Source organism: Bombus vosnesenskii, unplaced genomic scaffold (assembly GCF_011952255.1).
Source record: "Bombus vosnesenskii isolate JDL3184/JDL3185 unplaced genomic scaffold, Bvos_JDL3184-5_v1.1 scf7180000013311, whole genome shotgun sequence".
In the NCBI taxonomy this organism is placed as follows: Eukaryota; Metazoa; Arthropoda; class Insecta; order Hymenoptera; family Apidae; genus Bombus; species Bombus vosnesenskii.
The window spans coordinates 1,255,933-1,280,727 of record NW_022882959.1 but is presented as its reverse complement, the minus strand read 5'-3'; the positions used below and the strand labels follow the sequence as shown (position 1 = coordinate 1,280,727).

Sequence of the window (24,795 nt, the reverse complement as noted above, 5' to 3'; positions counted from 1 at the left end):
AGGTCCCTAAAAACCTATGTTAACGCAAGAGCCAGGGATACGCGCGACTTTTGTCGTTACGTAAAAAGAGCGAGAAAGGTGGGAAGAGAAATATACCCGAGGGACAATAGGGACGTTAGTTTCACGAGTTAGGACGATTTCTCGGTTCTGTCCTTAATTCAGCCCGTTTGCCTATTGTTCGACGCGTCACGGAGCCGATTTTGTCGGCTTCGTAGCCGACTATTAGAAATAGTTTCGCTATGAACGAGTCGGTGGGGGCGGTGACCAGCCCGAGGCCGCGTAAACTCGCTTTTCTGGCTCGCGCACGTACCCGACCATACTCTTTATCGTTGCCTTCGACAGAAATTTAGCCGTGACGTAGCTCCACCATGAGGCTTATCCATCTTTTCTTCTTTTTTTCTTTTTCTTCTTTTCCTTTTGCTTCTTTTTTAAGAGCGTTGCTTGTTCGCGCCGTGCATATTTATACTTCTATTTTATTTAGCTTCGTGGGTGGGTGTTGAATAAATTCAGGTTCGTTCGAGCTTCGAGCATAGACCGAAGTGAAACGAGAAGGGTTGGGAAATTAGACACGGCTTGATGGATTTAGCGTGAACGTTAGTTTTCCTAGGTAACACGGTCAATCTCGTTGGATATTGTTTGTTCGTTCTGCGAAGATAAATTTTAGGATCGTTTTCATTGAGAACGGAGCAGGAGATATATGTGCTCCAGTTTCTTTGAACGTTAAAAGGATCGCATTGGGATTTGGAGATTGGAAATATTTTCAGATTTCCGCAACTGGGCACAGAAAGAGAAAATTCACTCGGGATTTTAGAAATTTCGGAAATAGGCGAAACTTGACGCGGATTTAAACGGAATTGTTAAAACCATTCACGAAGGAAATAAAAAGCCGAAGTGAACACCGAAGGGATATGCTGCGAAGACGCGAAGTCATAATATTCAAATGAGGCACGTGCATTTTCCCCCTTGGTGGTTGGTTGAACGCGTTACATAAAGATGAGGAAAACGGTAAATACATAGGTCGTAATGTGCAATTTGAATTCATTCACTGCCGCAATTGTGACAACTGTTTACAATGTTAACTCTGAATTTTAATGGTAAACTTACAGTGTTCCTCTTTGAAGTACGATCATTGTTCGCGTGTTATTATTCCGAAACGACGTTTATGTTAATAATAAATTTCTTTTAATAAAGATTTCTCTTGCTGTCATCGAGAAATTTAAACGATGATTTATTTTATTTGCTTCGGAAGTAACGAGCGAATTTTTACAACGTTATTAACGAATCGTAACGTCACTTTCTTCGCTTTCACATTTTTCTATCCAATATTTTCCATTCCGATTCTGTTACCGTGCTATCTTTCCCTTATTGCCATCGACCAATTTCATTGACAGTGGAGCGTAAGGTCGATGTCTGCCGCTTGATAAATTCCACTTCCTTGTTCCGCCTTTAATAATCCCGAACTTGGTTCAACGGTACGACGTTTAAATCTCCCTTTTCTCCTCAGCTTTCTAGCGTCCATTTAAACTAACCGGACCACCGACCTTGCCGCGACACATATATATCGCCATCGCTGAAAACCGATCACGTACTTTACTTTCGCGCGAAAGACCAAAGCGAAAGAAACGAAGAGGCAATTTTGCAATTCGAGGCAAAAGCTGGAACGTGTCCCTTCGCCGATGTCGCGCAAGATGGAACAATGGGCCCAGCCCGCGAGAAATAATCGTTTTACGAACGAACAAAGATATTGCTTCGTTAACATTTCGTAATGCATCGTAGCTTGCAGGAAGTATTTTATGCGTTTAACTTCTTTCTCATTCGAGGCTGCTGCCTCCTTTACCTTTCAGGCGAGCGCAGCATTGTGCTTCTGATTTTTTTCAAACATCCCGAGAACAAAGGCAACGCGTGGTCTTAAAGGCTATGCAGATGTTATTGCAAAAACGATCATTCGTAATTTACATTTTGGTTTCGCGTGAAAGGACACACGGGATGCGACTGTTTCTGTCGTTTAACGAAGCACCGATTCCAGGGGACAGATGGAGCGAAAGCTCACGTCGATAAAATGCAAATACCTTCTATCGATGGTATTTCGAATATCGAGAATACCCGAAGAAGAAGCTTCAAATTTCACGGTGTACCGTGAATTTCGTGTTCTTCGCTTTGGCCTAAAAAATTATAAGGACGTTCTTTGATCTATTCTTCGAGTAAAATAGACAAAGCAAAGAAGAGAAAGACATTAAATTATCGACTATTAGACTATTCTAGACGCAAGCGATAGTTTCCGTTAAAGATGATTTACGATCGCAAAACAAATCCGAGACAATTCCAAATATGGCGTAGCAAAGGATTTGCGAATCCGGTCACGATGATTCCATGGAAATCGAGTGCAAACTTCCGTTTGTACGAGCTACCGTGTTACACGAGAACTTGTCGCAAGGGTCCCTTGTACGAGCCCCCGATCGAACGTAGCGTCTTGGTATTTGATCTTCGTAAGCCGGATGTTCGTAAATATTGATCGAGCCAAGGCCAAGATATACCGCGAGAATTGGCTTTCTAACTTCTAAAAGCAACAGCGGCTCGATTCTTTTCGTCCACGTTGGCCTCGAACGCGGATGTGACGTATCGCGGTGGATCGCACCACGTGTCGTCGGAACCGTTCTTCTCGTTTCACAGGAAGCATCGAGACGATCGATTTCGCGGCACCAGATCTCGTTCCATCGATTCCAAGATCTTTCGCTTGTTTCTTTTTAGCGGCACGCGTGACAGAAAAATGACTTAGTTTCGGTCAAAATGTCCTATTCTCGTTCTCTGCGTTCGTAACGTGTCCGCGTTTGGGTCGAACGAGATAATCCGTAGGTTTTACAGCGGTTTCTCGAACGACGTTGTTAATTCGAAACAATACAAATCGTAGAAGAGGTTTCGAGGACGTAGCACGTAGATATTCCTTTCTCTAGCGATTTTCCGGTTACGATTTTTCCTAGTAAAGGATATTTCTCGTGGTTCTCGGAAAAATATCTAATCGGTACGACAAAAATAACACCATACGAGCGAAGAATTTCCAAGGTACGTTATACCATCGACTAATTAAAACGTTCATTAAAAATCGAAAACGATCGAGGCAGGAAACGATCGATCTTAGAGAAACACAAAAGCCTCGTAGTCAGAACCGAGCGTTTCTAGGAGGCACAAAGTGAATCTTAATTACGTTTTCCCGGGGTCCGCCCAACCCTCGAAAACGCCTAACTCGTTGCTCGTACATCGATCCTTCTCAATTTCTTCGAATGGTATAAAACATAATTTTGGACGATGATCGGGTATGCGGGTACCCGTAGCTGGTTCATCATGGTACATCGACATTTTCCTAGAAATTGGTTTCTTCCACGTTTTATTTGATTCCAAACAAAATGATCTATTTCAATTCTCCGTATCGTACATATTATGCGTAGAATGGTTATATTCTCGTTACATTCTTAGACGTCTCTGTCTGTGTGTCTCTTTTTTTTTATTATATGTATAATATTCTTAGGTTATTTAATGCGATTTAAGTTTTAATTCCTTGCGTCATAGTGGTTTAGGAGTCTTGCGCGATGAATAGCGTCGCACCTATCGAGATAAACCTGTTTCTCTCCTTGTAGCGGCTTTGCGAGATTTATTTTGTTATTTTCGTTGATAAGAAGTTTGATCGAGTCGCAGAATTGACAAAGATTAAATTAAACGAAGAATTTAAAGGCCAACGAACTCGTAAGCATCGAAAATTATTTTTTTTTTTTTCGAATTTCTGATTAATGAATATATAATTATTAAGTAAATTGATGCAGCCGTTACAGCATCCTGTTTCTTACCTTCGCTTAAGGTGTATCAAAAGACAGTGTGCGAAAGGAAGAAAAAGCAAGGCGATCGACGAAGAATTTAAATTATATTTAAAACTAAAAACGTGGTATAAATAGCACAAAGCACGGTGATAAAAGATACTTTACGATTTCCGTTCGTAAATTCAGAAAAGATTTCTCGAAAATAGTTCGGTATTAGAAGCAGTTATGCAGGAAAATGTTGGCGAAACGATGAAAATTCTGACAAAAAGCAGAGCACGTGCGGCAGGCTGAAGGAATCAGTAGTCGCTGCCAGTACCACGTCAGACACGCACGATGAGGTCACCGCCGTTCTTCTCCAAAGTGAACGTAGAAACAAGTCGGACAAGGTTGCAACAAGTTCTTTAAGAACCTCCACCATTCAGTAATAGCTTTCTAGATGAGCCATATTAAAAATTATGGTAATTTTTTAAAAGGAATTTGCCTTTGGAGAATTTTATTAAAACGTTAAAAACTTGAAATTGCGATATAATTCGAAGACGATACAATCGCTTTGTAACAACTGTTTCAAGTTTCTCTTATCGTAGCCAGTCGCTGTTCGTTTCGTTGGACTCTTGGTCGATTCTCGACTTTGCCACGACGAATATCTCTTCGGTGTAATTTCGTTATACGTTCTAGCGATTTATTCGTTATCCGTTTATTCTTAAACAAGCTCTTTTCGGTCCGTGAAAAATTGAAAAATATACGTTTCACGGTACAGGATGCATAAGCACATGCACAAATAAAAGTCGACATTGGAAGCAGCTGTCCCACGCGATTCCGGGAAAGGAATCGTCAGAAATACAACGATGCGTCTATCTATATACACTGCACAGCCTTCTTTCACCGTCCTAAATAAATATATAAATACGTGTATTGAAAATATTCATTTCAAATTTAAATTTGCTCGAGCAAGTCTCTCCGATAGGGTGAATATATGAAAAATTTAAGCGAAATTTAGATAACGAACCGGCAAATTCTTCCCATGGCGATAAGCGTTATCGTATTTCAAAAGGCTTTACTTCTTATACACATTTCTCGCGTGTAATTTCCAAATCTCCTTGTTCCTCCAAAGTGCAGCGTTTATTCTTTCTCGACAATCCACACCGGCTGACCCATATTCTTTAACAGTCGACTTTCCATCGACGCACAAACACCAACAAAATCATCAAAAATCTACCCTTCGACGAAGACTACCTGAAAATCCACCCAAACGATTCAAACTCTCGAACACCGTGACGAACCTAATTCAAGCTTAGAAGAGGGTGTTTCAAAAGCTCCAGGCGCCAGTGTCGAACAACGGGCACCGAATGGTCGAAGAAACGCCATGGTTTCCCTCTGGTGTCTCGCGTCCATATCTCACCAGGAGTGCCGATAAAGGCGGCGAAGGAAGAGAGAATGAGAGAATGGCTATTCCGGTAGGGTGGCGCGTTACCGATGTAGAAGGGAGTCTCTCACGTGCGAAAAAGGACCAGTCGTATTCTCCGGTAATTGGAGCAGATGTCCTGCAGAAAAAAAGATCGTAAGAGAGAGAGAGAGAGAGAGAGAGAGAGAGGGAGAGACAGTTACTGGAAGTGGCACTGGCCAGCGTTAAACGACGCAGCCATAGATGGCTACTAGAAGGACCAGAAAACGACCCCTCGAGCACCGTTTCGAAGAGGGTCCTTTCCTCTCCCTGGGAATGCCTTACGCCCATGGAGGGCTAAGGAATGCGCGGCGGACGGTGATTCTGCTTTTTGTTGCCAGTTACGCTGAGAGAAGGAGCCCTCTATACCTTGGCCTTTTGTACTTTATTTTTGGCCAGAATGGTAAACACCTTGCTCACAGGCGCCGCCCTTCGATCCTGCGTCATTCTTTCTCCCCTCTTTCTCCTTCAAATCGAAAGGAGACTTCTCTCCACCGTTCCACGTTGGCTCGTTTTCTACCTTTTCTTCTCACTTTCTCTCCGGCTCTCTCTTCCCTCCACGGATTCCCTCTGCCCTTCCATCCACTCGGTGTCCCAACTGTTTGACCCATTCAGCTCCGCGCGATGGTGCTGCCATCTATCGAACCTATCGATCATTCTATTGTACTCCTTTTTGTATTTATTTAGATTCTCGGTCCTTTTTAGCGAGCACGGTTCAACGAACGGATGAGAATTCTCGTTCGGTGGATGAGGAATTTTTATCGCTTGCTTCTTTTTGCGTTACGAGGGAAATAAAAAGGTTCGTTAGCCCTCTGTATCCGTTGGTATTCATTTATCCATACATATATGGAATATAATTGAGCGGAATGTTACTACATCCTAGAGATAAATAGGTGATCTATATGTCGCAGCACGGATGATACATTAGCGTGGTATTATACGTTATACCACGGTAGCCGGTAAATTATAGATCGAAGCAAAGAGTCCACGGGATAATAAAACGCGCGTATAGATTTTTAATAGGAAATACTTGCTTCGCGACTTACTCGATACCCTACATACATAAAATTTACATCCCGTTATCTTATCGTCCATCCTATGATACGTCCACTTACTACGTTTACACTTTATTGCTCACGAAATACAGGGTGTTTCGGGAATCTACGTCTGTTTATCTACGGTTCTATTTACTAAGTTTACACTCACAAAACTGCTCACAAAATACACGGTGTTTCGAGAATCTACGACTGTTTATCTTCGTCCAGGCATCTTTTTTTTTTTTTTTTTTTTTAATTAAACTACCTGATAAGCGCTTAGATTTTTTTCCTCAATTTCCCACGAGACTAGTGTTTCTCGGGACACCCGATGCACAACATCGGCGTCTACCTTTTCGTTGCAGGCCACCTCCTATCGATTCCTCATTGCGAACCAGATAAATCGGACCCCGGTTTCTCGGAACCGGCCAGGTAATGGCAGGGACGTAACCCTCCGCGTTTCTCCTCTCAAGGAAACCTATTGTCCGTTAGCTTTGTTGCTCGCTTTCGCCGTTTCCGTCGCTCGGTCTGTCTAGAATTCGGGCCGCTCTCGTTGGCAAAAATCGATCGCAGCTACACGGAATCACCTTCCTTCCCGCCTTCTCGTTTTCTTTTTTTCCGCCTTACGCGATATACCGTTCGGTCGAACGGATTATCGTTCGCTCTCTGTACGTTTTCGTTATTCTTTGTTAGCGTAAACATTCTATTTTTGCATGCCTATTTTTCCTTGTTAAATCGCCGTCATCTATCGATAAAAGTAAAATTAAAAGTACACGAAATTAGCCGAAGCGGAGTATCGAAATTTGTGCAACTCGCGCGATACCCTTTCCGTCGACGCTCACCACCTGTCGCACTGATTCCACCCTCCGTTCGTCATCTGCAACTTGGAAAGTCGATGATTTCCGAAAACGGAAAATTAAGCAACGTTCTACCACATGGAGCCCGTGTAATTACAACAAAATAACCATAATTACTACGCGACTCCGCTATCACCGCGTTTTATCCGATTTCACACGATGTCTTATCTCTGTGAAGCAACATATGTCAGAGTAATTTATCCTGTGTTTCGTCGACTGATATATCAGCGGCTTAAATTGCGTTGTGAATGTACAGAGGTTAATTTTCCCAAGTACAGATGGAATTTGCCTATGGTAGTAATTGTTATCGAAATCCGAGGAAAGATAGTTTGTATTATTAATATAATTACTAATACTAATTACTAATCGTTAATATAATATCTACCGTGAAAGAGTCGATCGTCCGCAGAGAAATAAAAAGGGAAATTCTTACGTACGATGAAATTAATAGGCGACGCGCGAATATATAGATCTCGGATCGTGGTACTATGATTTAATCGCGTCGAAAATAATTGGAACAACGAAGCGAGGATCGATCAAGCCGCTACGTTCGACTCGACGAATCGGAAACGCCGTTGGAATCGGTGACGAGAAGCTGATGACGTAGATCCAATTCAGGTTGGGTCCGAAGTTGAACTAATAAGCGGATAGCCGTTAACGTAAACAAGTATCGATAGTAGTAAGGCCAGCGATAAAGGGGTGATTTCTCAATAGGTAGATCTAGTAAATAACAGCCGTTATTTTCAGAGCCTGTTACGTCGAATAAGCATTTCTCGGATATCTACGATCTTATCGTGTTAGGCTTCTACGATCGGCTCTTTAACATAATTGTACATCAACTTTAATTACGATCATTGTTATTATAGGTCTTATAGTTCCTTCGATAATATCAGAAATTGGTTGCTGCATACCACAGATATCTGCATGACTAAGTTTTTAAAAGCCACACGGTATAAGTTGTTAAAGAACCGCGTTCTTTCTACGTCCAGTAATTTCTCATTAACTTCCTAAATATCTATGTAAAATGGAGCAACGTATCCTTTGTTGCTAGTGACTTATTTATGCGCTTTTAATTACCAAAAGAAACTTTGTACTCGATTAACGCGCGTGATTAAAATTTCCGTTTCGCCAAGCAACTGATATTCGTAGATTTGGCGTGTACGTCTTTCGATCGCTTTCAAATTTTTACAACCGACAACCGATGAAACTTCGAAATGCGTTTCGCGTAACTACGAGCATTCGAATACTTTCGCGAGATCGCGCGTACATTTTCAATCGTATTATCGAATAATTCTTAGTAGTATCATCGAGCCTTTGATCAAATTTTGCGTTGTTCGTACTTTCTCTTCGGTTAATTTAATTCGATCGGCAGATAATAATCGCAAGCTATGGTTTCTCGTCCTGCCAGACGAGACCGCAGAGGGTTAAATTGCACGTGGATCACGCGTGCACACGCGTTGCGTCATTCGTGCGTGCGCATGCGTGCACGTCTACGCAAAGTAGGTACGCGTACACACGATACGCACTACCGCAATACCATGAATACCCAGTAGCGTATCAAGTTGTTCTCCTCACCCTCGTACAACTTGTACTTTTTTTACGCGCAACTTCTGTTAAAGCCTTGAACGTGACTTGGTTTACGATGCAGCTATATTTTGCTCTTTCTCGCGTTACATTTTCGCCTCGTACTCGGTTAACGTAAGTCCTTAGTAACGTAATACGTAGAACGAACAATAATATTCGTTATCGCTTGTCTGATTTTCTTCCAGCTTCTTTTATCGGCCCAACTTATATCATTCGTTATTGCAAAGAATTGCGGATACTTTGTACAAATTTTTCGAAACTCTTGGGATAACTTTTGGAAAGCTTGCGTCGACTTTTGCTCTGGTTAAGACAGAAAAGGGAAAATTATACGACCAAGACACGAGAGAAAACGCAGTTCGGTTTTATTGCTGGAAATTCCCAACCTTTGTTTTTAAAGACTCGTTAATGCCTGGTGAGTTATTCTTTCGCCCATTTGGCGTTCTACCCGATGCCATATGCAACGCTCTCCGTTTTCTGTTGGAAAGAAACCGGCCTGTAGATAATACTTCGACCGTAGATGGCTGACAGTGGCATGTCAATGTAGTCACAAATTATTCCAAGACAGCTACTGTAAATATACGAATTTATGTCGTGGAATAGTTCATTATGTACGGATTCCTGCGTTAGTATCGATTAGAATGTATTACAACTATTTTTAGGCATTTTATACCGTTCTTCGATAAATTAGAATTCCCTGCGATTGGAATGCAAATATTTCTAAAAAAATTCAAGCCTGCTGCGATAATCCTCCACATAACCTCTTATCTTCTTTGCATGGAATGCGTCCATTCCGGACGTTGGCAATCAGCTTTTCTATTCTCGCTTTGTCAACCGGTCCGAACCAGTCGCCGAGATTTTTCGAGACGAGCACGTTCTTCTCTTCCTGGTCCTCCCCTCTTTTTTTTCCATCGATCGATGAATTATTACTCATTGCAAATAGTACCAGGCATATACCAGCAAGGTATTTCCCTTGCGTGCTATTTCGCATACTTTTGCTGGCGAAATAGACGATACGTTTATTTCGTTATTGAAGCTCATGGAACGTACCGAAGAAATCTGTCGAACATTCCTTCAACATTCGGCAGTTCGGTTATTATTCCAGTATTTATTTAAGCACTTTAGCGATTATTCTTCGCGACTCGAATAACTTTAAAACGTAGAAAATATTGTGGAATAATCGTAAATATAAAACGATATGAAATGATATAAAGCGATATAAAATATAGAATCGACGATCGCTCGATCCAACGATATTCTTCTTCTTTGTTGTTCGATGTATGGTCCTTTTAATCGAGGTTACGTTCCTGTTTCCACTGTACACGTTTATTACAACAGCCATTTGCACCTGTGGACATACCATATGCGTAGAACTCGAATATTCCACGTCTCACAGCGTGCTCCTTCTTCTTTCTGTTTCAAGCTCGGTGTCGACTTTCTCTCTCGATTTCGTGGTCGATAACGCATATCGAGCCGGTAGAAAGCCAACAGGAAGTTCGACCAAATGATAATAAAGCGATATTGGCCACTCGATATGCTCGCTCGGTGCATTTCTCGCCTTTACCTTACTTTTCCCCTTTTCGCCACTTTTCGTACTCATTCGCATCAAACAATCGCACGTTTTCCGAACGAAAAATAACGTGCCTACCTCGTCTCTGCGTCTTGTGTATGTGTTGTATGTGTAATTGATAAATTCATTAGCCAATCCATTAGCGATAATCAGTCAGTTTTATCGTTATAATTTTTATGCATTTATGGGCCGTTTAAATGCGCGAAAATGTACAAAATACGCATAAAAGAAGACGTGTAAAATATACGAAGTAGAATATTCTTTATAACGTTTAGCAGGTGCCATGAACGATTGGTCATGTTCGATCGCATTAGCTGTGTCTATAACGATACGAATTTCCATAACCATCTGCAACCTAGTGATAACAATAAACGTTGCACCGTGTCACGAGTCGAACGATCGAACGTTAGTCCTAGCTCGAGAGATATTTTCAAGTGGCGCAGCAACTCCACAGCGAGTCATCGATTCTAAACGCCGTCTTCGAACAAATTACCCTGGAAGCATGACGAACACGTTCGCGTTTCCCTTCGCACCACAACTCTCCATCGAACGCCATCCGATTCCATTTAATCGGACGAGGCACCAGATAGACAGGGTAGAAGTATACCAGATGTTGCACAAAGATCGGTCAGTGACTTGAATATAAATCCTGGAAACCTGCCCTTCCGAAGAAAGCAAAAAGATCACTGCCGCGATTTACTTCCAATTTATTTTCTACCAAATGCTCTCCGCAACGCTGTCTCCGCCGCTCGAACCACTCGCGCCCAAATTTCTAGCGAACCTTCTTGAAACATCCTGTACACAAGTACACAGACGTAAAGGGAGAAGGGAAGAAAAAAGAACGAGGGGCTCTAACATTCCAACGAAGCAGACCTCGTCCTCTCGTGAGAACCCGGTTTCCTAGGCTATGGCCGTCGTGGAAAAATGCAAATGCACAAGTGCAACCGCGGCGACGTTGCATCATCTAACACGCGGGCTCGCGCTCGCACCACGACACCAGATATTCCAAAAGGAAATAATAAAACGAAACAAGGAAGAGGAGGAGGAGGAGGATACGAGGCTCGTCCGAAGGCAGCCAAAGACCGAGGCGCAGCGACTTGTCTCGCCTATGTACAACGTCGTCGTCGTCGTCGTCGTCGTCGTCGTCGTCGTTACGCAGCGCCGTGGCTCTCACCGAGATCATCGACGATCGAGAAAACGCAACCGGCGAGTTGCTTTATAAATAGTAAAACGTGGTATCCCTGAAGCGGATCGTTGGCCTCCCGCGGAATCGTTACGTTTACGCTCGCGTACGCATCGTACCGTGGCGTGCGTAGCCCCGGCGCATCGCGTCGTTGCACCGTCACGCATTCCGTGACACACCACTGCTGTATGTACTTACGCGGCCATCCACGAGATATTACGCAGCGTACCCTCTTTCTTCTGCGATTCCCGATCACCGCGAAAGCGACCGCCGCCGCGTCGTGGGGCTGGCCAGTCACTCCGTATGGAAGGGCAACTTCTTTTTTTGAAAGAGTATGGCGTAGTAGAACCTACGCTGTTCAGGTTTCTACCATGTGAGCGTTGTACTACTCGAACGAGCCGATACAGGAAGACTTCGGTGCACGTATGCGTTGTATTATTCGAACGTTTCGTCATTAGGAGGTTCTATCGCACGGTACATCGCTATACGAATGACTCGATCGATACGCGTGTCTGTACGACGAGCGAATTTATGAAAATAAGTCGTTCGTTTTTTGGCAATCGAATATTAGTCGTTTGATCTAAGCAAAGAGACGAAAATGAAACTATTCGTCGGGGAATCGAAGAACGATTGAGTTACATAGAAAATTTAAAGCGTTATTCGATGATAATGTACACGCGCATGTGTATCGATGATAATATTTCAAATTCTATCGAACGAAAGAAACTTTCTGTACCATCGTCCGAATGATTTTCGTCGCGTCGCGTGGAGGAGCTGTCGACTGCCTGCACGGTGGATGCAGCTATCGACTCCGACGCTACTTGAGAATCGCGGCTGGCTGCCGCGTAAAAATCACGCCTATACCACTGCGCGCCGCCGTCTTTGTTTCATTCACTGGCACTGCGTGTCGCGTTACGAGCATATACGCACGCACTCGAGTATAAAGCTTCGCCTTCTCGTGTGTAAGTGGTCGATCGAAGAGGCGAAACGAGCAAGAAGACGATAAGCTTCCGTAAAATAAACCGGCAAGATCCGAGAAATCCTTGGAAGACCAAAGAAGCTCTGATAATTAAACCGTTAACTCGTGCCGATTACCGGTATTATTTTCCATGCACGAAATATGTAAAATGATTTATAGTTTCAAACATTCTTTAATCCTTAACCAGCTGACGTTATTTCCATTTTCCTAAAGTTTTAATTTCACGCCTAAGGAAAAGTATCCGGCTAAGAAGTAGCTCAGGTGACAGACTAAAAAAGCCATTTTCTTCCGTTTCGTACGTGTACCACCAGTATATCCGCGGCTATTTCATTGAAAAATACAATTCGATGGTTCTCTGTGGAATTTCGTTTCGAACGATCGATTTGACGTAGTTAGAGAGCGGTCGATTGAAAAACTCGATCAATGTTTTAGGTAAGATTTAGAAATTTAGACTCTGATTAATAGATCGACAAATGGCCGTATGGAAAAAGTAACGAACGAGCAAATGGATTAGTTAAAAAAAATTCGTTTCTCTCGATTCTCCGAAGTACGTGCTCCGAATGCTCCTGAATCCGAAGGAACGGTCGGTCACAGCGATCGACGTTCCAACCTTCGCCATAGCTTTCCTAATGTCGATCAAAGATTATTCCATGACCATCGAACAGAGACATTGTTAACAGGAGGATGCTAACGACGATTCATTAAGAAACGCGATGCCACGAGGCCATCGCGCTTTATTTGGTGAACGTGCGAAAGCCATACGGCGTGGCACGGACACGTCACGTCGCGCCGTTTCGTAAGAGACTTTCAGAACCTTGAGTAGTAGCGTATATACCCACCGAATTCAATGGACTTTTAATCAAGCCGAAGGACGCGTAGTACTCCACGTAGTATAGCCGCCGTGTAATTTCACGGTCGAGAGAAAACGAGGGTACTACGACGTACTCGAGCGAGCAGCTCATCCGCGAGAACGGAAAGGAAACAGAGAGCGGTACGTGTACACTGTGCACGGTTACTACGATCGAGACGACGATACACGCGCGGCGAGCAACTAACGCGTCTACCCGTTTGCATGCAAACTTAAATCGGCCATTCCTCGATAACTGGGAATATTCAATGCGTATAATATTTTTTGATTCACGGTTCTCGAGATTTTATATAACAGAGACACTTTCGTTTCACTCTTACGGCTGTTTGTAATTAATTTTTCTTGTTAGGAGAAGAGGGATCGTTAACGTTGGAGTTTGTTTGAAATTTGGAATGTTAATAGCGTGTACAGTGATTTACGAAGGTATTCGAACAGTCGGTTGGCTGGATAAGATTCATAGCGATGTGAGCGAGTTCGCTGCTAGTTTCTATAAAGTGCTGCCTCGTTTATTATTGCAAGGATATTATTATGTTGCTTCGTGTCGTGAAAACGTATCGCGTATAATATCGCCTATTTAATCATTCTTGCGAGTTCAGATTATCCTAATCGATATATAACAGAATACAACGTGTAAAGCGATCGTGCGGGATCTTCCATGCGAGAATTTATCTTTAATACGTCTATAATTATTTTAAAGTTATAAACAAATAAAGTAACGATATTAGAACTTGACGTCAAGTTTAAAAAGAAATTCTCGCCTAATAGCGAACGACTTTAACGTTCGTCTGGATTACGTTTCGACATAACGGATCTCGCGATAGCGTACACGATACTCGCGAAACGTTCGATACGGCTACTGATATTAGAAACTGTCCGATATGCAAATTGGCAAGTGCAAGAATAAACACGGAAAGCGAAGGATGCCCGGTGTATTGAACGTGTAATGCGAAGGGTGTTCGGTGTATCGACGATGTTCAGCGTGTAACGTAAAGGATGTTCACCGCATTAAACGCGTAACACGTGGAATTCCTCGTATTCTCATCACGCGTTGCGTGAAGTATCTTAATACGTGATACGAAATATCTGAAAGTAATTTTAAACTGGGAAACTGCTGTCTAAAATTCGATCGTCCATCTTACGTTCGAATTACTCCGTGCATATTCAACTTTTAAAATATGAAACCGGTACCATGATTTACAAGGAAATTCCTAATTCCTTCTCACATAAACGAACATCCAAAACGTCGTCCAGAATAATCGTCGACTCTTTCTCCTATGGTCGAATATTCGAAACCTCGTGCAGAATAACGTCCAATTGATTCTCTCCGCGAAAGCGTCTACCAGTGATGATACGTTAAATCCATGCTACACACACAAACCGACGATCTATTTGCAGAACATGAAAAATCCCGAACAAAAACCTATCTATCCAATGTGCAATGCAACTTAGAGAGTCGTCGTTTTATCTGTTCTCGCGCATCGCCGTATTACACCCACCGACTACCCACGTCTAACCCCTTCAAACCTATTCCCCGAAGTAGAAAATTCCTTAGAAGAAAACTTCCGCCAACGTAACGCTAATGTAACGAGATTGGATGATGCGATCGTCTAAACCGCGTTCTCGTCTGGATGATTGTTGCAGAGGTGGGAGCAGTTGGTCGTCTCGAAGCTGAAATGGGAATTGTCCGCCGTAACACCCGGTGACTTCCTGATGCACATCCTGAGCAGACTGCCGGTGCCACGTACCTGGGACCCGGTGATGGTCAGGAGGCACGCGCAGACCTTCATCGCCCTCAGCGCCAGAGGTGAGAAACGATCAGGATTACCGACCTCTGCATATGTATTTATGTGTGTGGGATGAGCGTGCATGGCGAATGCGTGCCCGCTGTACCGTGGAAAATTCGAAGGAACAAAGGTAAATGACGAACGATGATTTTTTTACTCTGGCAACGTGTAACCCCGTTCACGGGGCAAAATTCGAATTCAGGCTTGTAGGAGGATCGAGTGGATCGAGTGCGTTTGCCTGCGGTTGTTCTAAGGTTTCTGGCTTTGGCAATTACTCGATTTAGGAATTTTCCATCCGCAGATCTTCCGTTTAGGAATTTTTCCATGGGATGAGAAGGTGTGAGGGTGTGACGGTGAAAGTTACATTTAGATGTTGAAGACGTTGAAGTTGATTTGACCCTTTCTATCGACCGCCGTCTATGGAAATAGTCGCGCGTGTTCGCAGCTCAAGTTTCGAACGTTCGAAATTTTAAATATAATATATTACATATATTTTTAAATATTACGTAATAGTAAAACACGCTAAGCGGACGATCCTAAGCGGCTTTTAGAACGCGTCACGCGCGTACATATAACGCTGGACGGTGACTAGATCGCCTCTTGCCGCCAACTACTCGTCACGCATATACAGTAGACTGGCGTATAACGCGCTATATAAATTCGCGTTGTAAGAACTCGCGTTATGCGGGAGTCTACTGTATACGTGATGTATCGTATGACTAGCTGTTCCACGCATCATTTACGTTTACAGTTTCTATCGAACGATCTGTAATTGCAACGCGTCGTAAGACCAGCGATGACTCGTCGTTGTTTATAACACAGTACCTCGAACCAGAACAAATAAGATATCATGCATGTATCCTGAAGAAAATTAAAACACGATATGTCGCATACGCGTGACGCGTACTAACGAAAGAGTAAAAATTTTCCTGGTAAGCAACATGCGTCGCCAGTGACTCACGCCTCTTTAAAAATGTTAATTAAAATCCATGTTTATTTTGTCTATCTGTTTGAAATACGCTTAATTACTTCTTGTCTGTTTTTTACAACCGTCTCTTATTTTCTGTGGAGATAACAGAAGTAAAATGTACGTATAAAGCGTCTCCTAAATGTTTCTGAACAATGCGCGTGTTGCGCGAACGGATACTATTTTAAATATAACAAGGTTGACTACTTCTTGCTACTTGGGTTAATAGATTTCGCATTAAGAAGCGCATGAGAAATTAACAACTTGGAAGTTACTGTTTATGGGTCAAGAACACGATCGGAAGTTGGAATTTTAATCGTCAAAGCGACGATGCAAACGGAAACCTTACGCGGCAAATTGTATCGAATCTAAGTCTTCTTTATTCGTGATATCGCAGTGTTTTTACGTAAAAATGCTGAACGCAAGATACGTTTAAAAATTCGAGATACGATCTACATAGAGAAACGTTCGTAAAAATTGTAAATTTTTCACAGGTAACTGCGCCACATATCGAGCTCTACGAACACAAAATTATTCGTTCGTCCTACTTTGCCGATTCCGCGAAATTGGCGCAACGATATTTCAAGTTGTCCAGCGCCAGATACCTATTTGCCATAATATTCTAATTGCTGCAAACTGGTTAATGATAATTAACGAAACCGATAAATTCTTGCACAACAGTCATATTCTACGTCATCTATGAATATAGAACGAAGCAAACGTTATCTGCGTGTCGTTTTTTATCGCGACTGCTTATCAAATATTCGAATATTTTAAAAGTACGATAATATTAACGCCAGTTCAGCTTTTTCTTTCGTTTTTCTTCTCTTTTCCCCGTAGTAAGCGATTTAATTCGATGTTCGCGCATTTTAAACGCAACATTGTGGCGGAAGTGCATAGTACGAGCCGCTAGTATTCGTTCGTTAAAACAGGCCATTATCATTTTAATTAAGCGTTGATTGCGATTCTTTTCTCACCCTATCTATAGGCGAAAGTATAACTTCGTGACGTTCCTATATATACACTTCGTGTCGCGAGATTTCTCAATTTCGTTTTGTTTATTCGAACGTTCAATTTTATCAAGGTCTGCTTAGTACGAATGATACGGGAAAGAAAAAGCACGGCGATATCCGCGGAATTGGCCGGGCAGACGGCGTTTAGGCGTTTATTAGAAATTATAATCGCCTGGCGATATTCTTTAAAATGCAATTTTTACGCGCGGACCTTCATTGTTAGCCTCGTTAGAACCGTGCCATGGCATCATAAACAATCGGGAACGTGCATCGTTAACTCACGCGTTAATGAATATGCCGGTGCATGGTGAATAATGCACCCGGCGGAAACCATCGCGTAACTACTTTGAGTCGATTCTATGCGTTCCGTTTTTTTCTTCCTCTCATTCTCTTCTTCTTTCTTTCTGCCTCTTTAATTTCTTTTCGTTGCGTTTCGTTTTAATGGATTATGGCCGAGCGTGCAATTACGGATCGAAGGTAGAATGGACATAGAGATGACGTAACGAACGTACAAGGGTGATTCCTGTCTTATTTTCGTTTTATTTTCTTTAATCGTCGATCCGACCAACCTCTCGACGTTTACAGCTGACCGAAATAACCGTTGTTAGATTTTTTCGTCTCTACGATAGAAGATCAGACGGGGGAGAAACGCGATCAGCGGATCGCCGATATTTATGCGATTTTATACTTTTACGAATTTAAATAGAAATTTAAATTAAATAGAAATTTAAATAGAAATAGATTTCGCAAAAATCGCATAAATCTTCCGAAATCTAAGGATAGCGTAACACGTTGGATATTTAATCTTAATTAACTGTTCCGTGTTATTTTTGCCGCTTGAGAAATGACTTCTACCTTCGTGATTACGAGCGTAGCGAGATAAATGAAGGAGGGAGCAAAATTGATTTTTTTTTCTCATTAATTCGCAGGAAATTTTTAACGCGTTACGTGTCTTAACGAAGGCGCTGGTTCGTTTATTTTGCATTTTGTGAGAGACATTTTTCTATAGCAAGTACAAATAGTAGAAGAAAATTAAGGATGGAGGAGAGCCTTCGGAGAAAATTCGAAATAACGAGCTACACGATCGTAAAACAGTCCTCCTCGCCGCTAAATTTTTGCTTCGTCTTCTTATCGTCGTTAATCATAAGCGGAACCTTGCAAATATGTATAAATAACGATGCATTGTACAATCTCGACAAATTTATCGCCATCACGTTGAATAACGATGAACGAAGCGTAAACGGAATAGTCGTGCGATGATCGTCGCTGACCACATGGGTCTGTTAAGAGCCAATAGAATAAATTACGTAGCAGCAAGTGATACAACCTTCGATTTGAGAAAACTGTGGGTAAAAATCTCCGATCGAATCGTCGTGTCTGTATCGAGACTCTTTGTATAAAAGGGGATCTTATCTTTGAAGACGGAAGAATATGTTGTAACTCGAAACTCGAGTAACTTGCAAAAATCTCCGCAAAATGCTATTAATTATACAAATCAGTTATACAAATGAAAGTAGAGACGGGGATCGATGTCCGCGAAGAACAGAGCTGTTTTAAAACGACAACGATCGCTCGAGTCTCGCTGGAAAATCGAGAAATCGAAAGAAACGAGAGAGCGAGCGAGAAAGAGAGGAAGAGTGGGAACCAAGAGAAACAAAAGCAATAAGAATGCGAAGAAGAAGAAGAAGAAGAAGAAGAGGACGACGACGACGACGACGAAGAAGAAGAAGAGGAAGAAGGGGGCGTCGAACACGACGAGATCGCAAGACACGTTTAAATCCCCTTCTGGACGCTGCCAGTCGGTTGTTATTACAAGCGGGGATGGCAAAAAGCAAGGACCATCGTCCTTCGTCGTCTGGCCGGCTCTGGTGGTCCCTGTTGAAGAAAGAGAAAAGACTAGAAGCGGCCCGGGAGACGATGATTGTTTCTCACGAGCCAAACTAGGTAGCTCGCCGAGCTCGGTTCGAGTCGGTTGACCCTCTTTTTCACCGACGAAAAGAGAAGCAAACGGCGGCGCCACGAATTCCAGCCGCTTCCTTGAATCGCGGAAGGTCCGTGAACCTGCTCCCTGCTCGCCTTTTTCGATTCCACGCCCCTGCAACGCGCACGACGCGCTCCAACTGATTGTTTTCGTCATCGGCATCGATGCAATTCGCGCCAACACCTCTCTATTCTCTTTTTTTATTTTTCTTTAATGTTGGATTCGTGTTCGTACGGATCTTTCGCGAGCTAAAACGACGACGTTCGATCCACTTCTTCGACGAGGAAGCGAAACGATTCGTCGTTGCTCCGTACACGTACGATGTCACAAGAAGGAGATGCATGTTCGAATATTAGCGCGCTAGATCCGTCGGTTTCGCGCTCTGCGATGTATCGCAGGCCTCGATGAGAATTATAAAGATGTCGGGTAAAAAACTAGAGAAGAGATTTTAATTTAGTCGTGTTTTCAGAAGCGAAGAAAAGAAAAGGAGACGTGGAAGTAGAATGAAAAGAAAGGCAGGAGAGGACGTTAAAGAGGAAAGGAGCCGAAAATGAATATGAGAATAGGGAGGGAGGCCAAGAGAAGGAAGAGGGAGGAAGACCATCGAGGAAACACGAGCAAGAACAAAACGCCGCTAGAATGAGAAGCAGTCCTTAGGGAAAGATGGAACGAAGTAGGCATCGGAAAGAGAACAACGGCGAGGCAAGGTAAGGCGAAGTATGCGACCAACTTCTAGAAAGATCTATGGACAGAATCATACCGAAGCCTCGAAACGAAGGTAGAAGACCCGGAGAGCATCGAATTACGCGAACGAACTCGAGAACCACGTAGAAACAGTCATGGAGCGAGAGAAAAGGAAGAAAATCAAATCCGGAAAAGTCGCAGAAAAACATGTTCCCGAGATGAAACGTGGGAAGAAGCTGCGCGTATGCGAATAGGGTGTACAAGGAAATAAAAGATTCGGATAACGTTGCACAGGACTACGAGGACGCTACGCAGAGTAGTAAGAAGAGTAAGAGAGAAGAGTAAAGCCTGAAAGAGACGAAAGAACTGAGATTCTTAAAAAAAAAAGCAGAAATCCGTTGCAGAAGTACGATCGGAGTATGACGAGAAAGAAAAGAGAATGGAAATGGATGGAGCGGGGGTGGTCTTGATGGAGGAATGCCGTTCTCCAATAGTAATTCGCCATCCCCGAGGACAACAGAACGCACCTGCACCAGCTTTATAACTCTCTTTCTTCTTCCTCTTCTCTTTCGCGGCTCTGCAAATTTAAGAGCGGCTTCGCGGAATTCCATTCTTAATGGCTTTATTACGGCGTGTGCGTGCGCGCACACACGCTGCCCGTTGAATTTCAGCTTGTCCATCGGACATTTCGGTTGTCCAGGAACCTGTTCCCATCTTTCCATGAATGAATAGCGCTCGCGTTTGAGAAAAATCCACACAAAACGCGCGCCGGACTATATATTACCGGCATAAAAGGACGAATACGATCGCGTCGATGATTGTCACGTTTATCGTCGATCTCGAGGCCCGCTTTGCGAATAGTTCGCTCGTCGCCCATGCCGCTCCGTTGCCGCGTCTAATCGTCAAGCTCGTTTCATCAAACCGATCGATTCAAAGACACGGCCAGTCGGTACCTCGTTACTTCTTCCATATCGTATTTACCGTATAAGATGTACGACGAAGTTTTATTCGTCGCATGAATACGACGTACGGCGGACTCCTCCGCCTTTTCGTTTCTTTTCCGGGAGTATACGTTACTTTAAGGTGTACCGTGTTCAGAGCGAATATCGACACAGTACGTGGATTTCTACCCTTCTGTCACCTGTATCGAATACTTTTCGTAATCCTAACAAAAAATGTCTTGGTTAATAAAAGCATCTGTTCCCGATAATTTGGCGTAAAACAACAAATTAGAAAAAAAGAAAAACTACAACCTATTCCGCCAACAAAGGCATTAGAAAGTCCGGGATGGCAGTTTGTCGGCCAGATGGGTGTACCATTAGGTGATTACCGGGACCGAATTCGTACCTAAACCTAACGAAGACAAAAGACCCCGTAGCCCATTCCCTGGCAATTGTTTGCCATTGCCGGTGGCCCATTTTCAAAGTCACTGGCGACAGCATGGAGATTAGCACAGCTCGCTAAGGTGGCGAAAGCTTTCACGATGGAACTCGACCGTGTTAAAAAGCGCGAGGGAAGTGGAGAAATAAAGAGAGAGTTGTAGGTTGTGCGTTCTGGTGTTGTTTGCTGAGTCGGTAACCTTTGGGCTTGGCACCACCAAGGCCGGACTTTTCAACGTCGTAAATCTCGTTTCGAATACCCTTTTCCTGGGACGTGTCTACCTGCGGTTCTATTAGCAGATTTTTTATTAGCAGAACGTGGAATGAAACGTTACACGGAATTCTAGGATTCGTTTTCATGGCCGCTTCTGTTAACGCGCTTCGACGACGAGATACGATCGAACGTTGGACTATCCTATCCTTCTCTTTCTCTGTTTCTTTCTTTTTTTTTTTTTTTTTTTTTTTGGAAATAATGGTAACGTGTTTTTGTCTTTTTCTAGTTGTGTTTTCGATGTTTCGAAAGAAGGTTCCTCGCCGGTTCGTCGAGAATCGGCTACTTCGTATGCCGTTCGTGTTACTCGGAATGGCTGAGAAGATGTGTGTTTGGAATTTAAGGAGCAATGTAAGGGAGTTTTATGTGCACGGTGGATGTTATGCAGGTGGATGTGGATGCAATGGGAATAAGGTTAATGCACGTGAGTGAGTGTCGAGAAATTTACTGTTTACACTTGACGATGCGCGCGAGTGCAATCAGATTTTTTTTATTCTAATTCTTTCGCCGAAACACGGCAAGGGAGTAGTTGCAGTTGCTCTCGAAAGTATTCCGACGCTTGTACGATCCTTCTACGAATGTATTACACGGGGAACGTTTTAAAATTTCTTTGGCGTTGTACCGAAACGCTCGACATCCATTAGTAGCCGTTACTTTACGTTCGATAATTAGAGGAAAAACTTGCGAAATTATTTGAACGTTTACAGGATCCTTTCACGAGTACGTTATACGGAATTGAAGCTCAGTTAGTAAATATCATTTTTAATAATTATAAGACACTGATAAGTTCGATAATGGACATGTTTTTTGCAGAATACAAATTCTCCATGTATACGCCGAGCATGATCGCGGCGGCGAGCGTCGCAGCGGCCCTCCACGGTCTCGATTGGACAGGGAAAAGCGGTTACGGGCTGGCCGGCCTCCTCGACGAGTTAACTCGCATCACGGCTATCGAACAGGTTTGTCCTCGTGTTGATATTATTTCACGACGCCCGAGAGAAACCTCGGATAGCACTGTCAACGAGTAGATATAATCGCAGCTTGATTTGCACCTGGTTTATCCGAAATGTCGGAAATAAACGTTGCGTGACAGCTTCTGTGTGTCTGCTTCTGTGTGAGATTTATCAGATATTTTTAATTAACAAAGTTCAATTGCAAAGAGATCCATCGAAATAGAGGAATCGAAGGAGCTTTCGTCAGATTCGATTTACGATTTAAGGAAAACGTTTAAGTGAAAAGAAAAAGAACAAATTAAATTTAAAACAAAGATCTCGAACATTGCAAATGGTTCGTTCTCGTTAACATATGGAGCACCTATCGGTGAAGTTTCACGCATGTGGATGAACGTCGAAATTATTCGATGTTTCGTCTTTCGTCGAACTGCGTTACAAATATAAAAGACAAACGTTTAAAAAACCACGTGGAGAGGTTGGTTTTCGCTTTGGTTCGAATCTGGACGGTTGGAGATTATGAATGAACAGAGGGGCAGGTGGCCAACATAGTTCTTGGTATACGTTCCTTCCTGCTTCTAAACACATGTGGTCGTCGAAAATATTGCGCTTACAGGACGTAGACCCCATGCCGAGCCATTCACGCGTGCACTTTATTTGCACTCGACGCATTATGAATGTATAGTCTGCGCGTGTTTCGAATCGTCTTTTCCCTTTCCCGTCACGCTGTGACTTTTTTCCCCGTAAACATGTGCCCGACACCTGCTACACTCCGCTCATCAGCACGTTTTTGCGCGACGTCTTGGCTGGATTCGCGAACCATCTCTCAAACTGCTTCTTGGAACTTTCTCTCGTCGATCAAAATTACACGCCAGCTCGATTAATTAATCGAATTATCTTACGCGTTCCTGTTCCTTCGGCCGTGCAACGAAATTCCCTAACGATTGCATAAATCGATCGCCTTCTTTCTAATTTCTAACAAGAATCGTAACAAGTATTACGTTCTGTAACTTATAATCGTTATATTCCGCAAAATCTATCAATCTCGATTCCCAGGATAACCTGTCCGACCCGCTACGTTTCTCGGAATGCCCCTGATTGAAATATTAGAGCCGTATCTAAGAAGCCAATTATAAGACCGATCGATGTTTTCCTCTTCTTTCAGGACTACCTGCAAGGTTGCCTGGAGCAAATCGAAGAGATGGTATCTGAAGCAGTGGGTGCCGACGGTACCGGCGGGAACGGCCATCAGGTGACCGGATCATCCCTTTCGGGCACGTCGCAGAGGCCTCTGGGGGACGAGATAACCAGCCAGGAGAAGATCCTGGAACACGAGAAGGCGGGCACGCCGACCGATGTGAGGGACGTCCATTTTTGAGAGACGCCGCTGAGGGAAACTCTGGCCAGGGTGACTCTCTGCTGAGCCTAGAGGCCGAGGAGCGAGCGATGCCCAGCAGCGACGACGACAACGACAACGACGCTGAGGGACCCACGGCCACGAAGAGAATCAAGAGGGACGAGGCAAAGTTCGAGCCGAAGAACGCGCGAGAAAATTCTTGAAACGCAAAGAGTATACAACGCGCACAGGCGCGTGCGAAAGACACATAGATATATAAAATACGTTGTGTTTGCTCGACCGAATCGTCGTTTGGTTTCCCTTCGTCACCACTGTGAACGGAATCGTCTTTGAAGAAAGAGAGACAGATCTCGAAACGTGTTCGATATTTTAGTGTTCTGTACGGATTCTGTAGATTCATCGCGAAGATTCGTAAACCCAAACGCGGGACATCGAGGGACTAGGGACATTTTTCTTTTCTTTTTTAAACAGCCACTTCCCTTCGAACGCACGTTCGATTGTTCGCTGATCGTTGAGCGACTTGCGAGCGAAGGAGCGCTATCTTTCGTGGGCTCGACTGGCGGAGAGAGCACGCGATCGATGGAAAAACACGAAACAGTTTTAGTCGATCTATCTAGATAAAGCTATCGAATATACGTTATAGTTTTTACTCGGAGATCGAGCAACGATCAATGCCGAGGCGTTGTCCCAAAACGAATTGTAATTCCGCGTGCACAATTTATATATATATATGTATATATATACATATATATATATACATATATATATATACATATATATATATATATATATATATATATATATATGCATGTGTGTGTGTGCTCGCGTGTGTGTATGTATGTGTGTATACATATATGCGTATGTATATGCAGAGGGTCGGATAGCGAGCGCGAGGGTCCAAGGTCTCGATGGGCCCCCATTGTTATTTAGTTGTACGCGTTTTTATTCGCGAATATCCGTGTGCATCCGATCGTTCAAGGCATCGGAATTGGTTTTGTTCTCAATTCATTGACAGAGACTACGTGTCGTCTCGTATCATGATCTAGAGTTTTCCGAGACTTTTTTCTTTTATTATTATAATACTTTT

The 24,795-nt window shown here is 43.2% G+C and overlaps 1 protein-coding gene across 1 annotated transcript in view; it reads left to right on the top strand.

Moving 5' to 3' along the window:
• The window catches only part of LOC117234950 (G1/S-specific cyclin-D2), a 45,200-nt gene extending 20,754 nt beyond the window's left edge, over positions 1–24,446 (top strand). The window contains exons 3-5 of the mRNA XM_033496542.1: positions 14,964–15,126; positions 22,215–22,360; positions 23,517–24,446. Coding sequence (XP_033352433.1) covers positions 14,964–15,126; positions 22,215–22,360; positions 23,517–23,729 — 522 coding nt within the window. The 3' untranslated portion in view covers positions 23,730–24,446. The remainder of the gene's footprint in view (positions 1–14,963; positions 15,127–22,214; positions 22,361–23,516) is intronic.
• Positions 24,447–24,795: the final 349 nt, after the last annotated feature.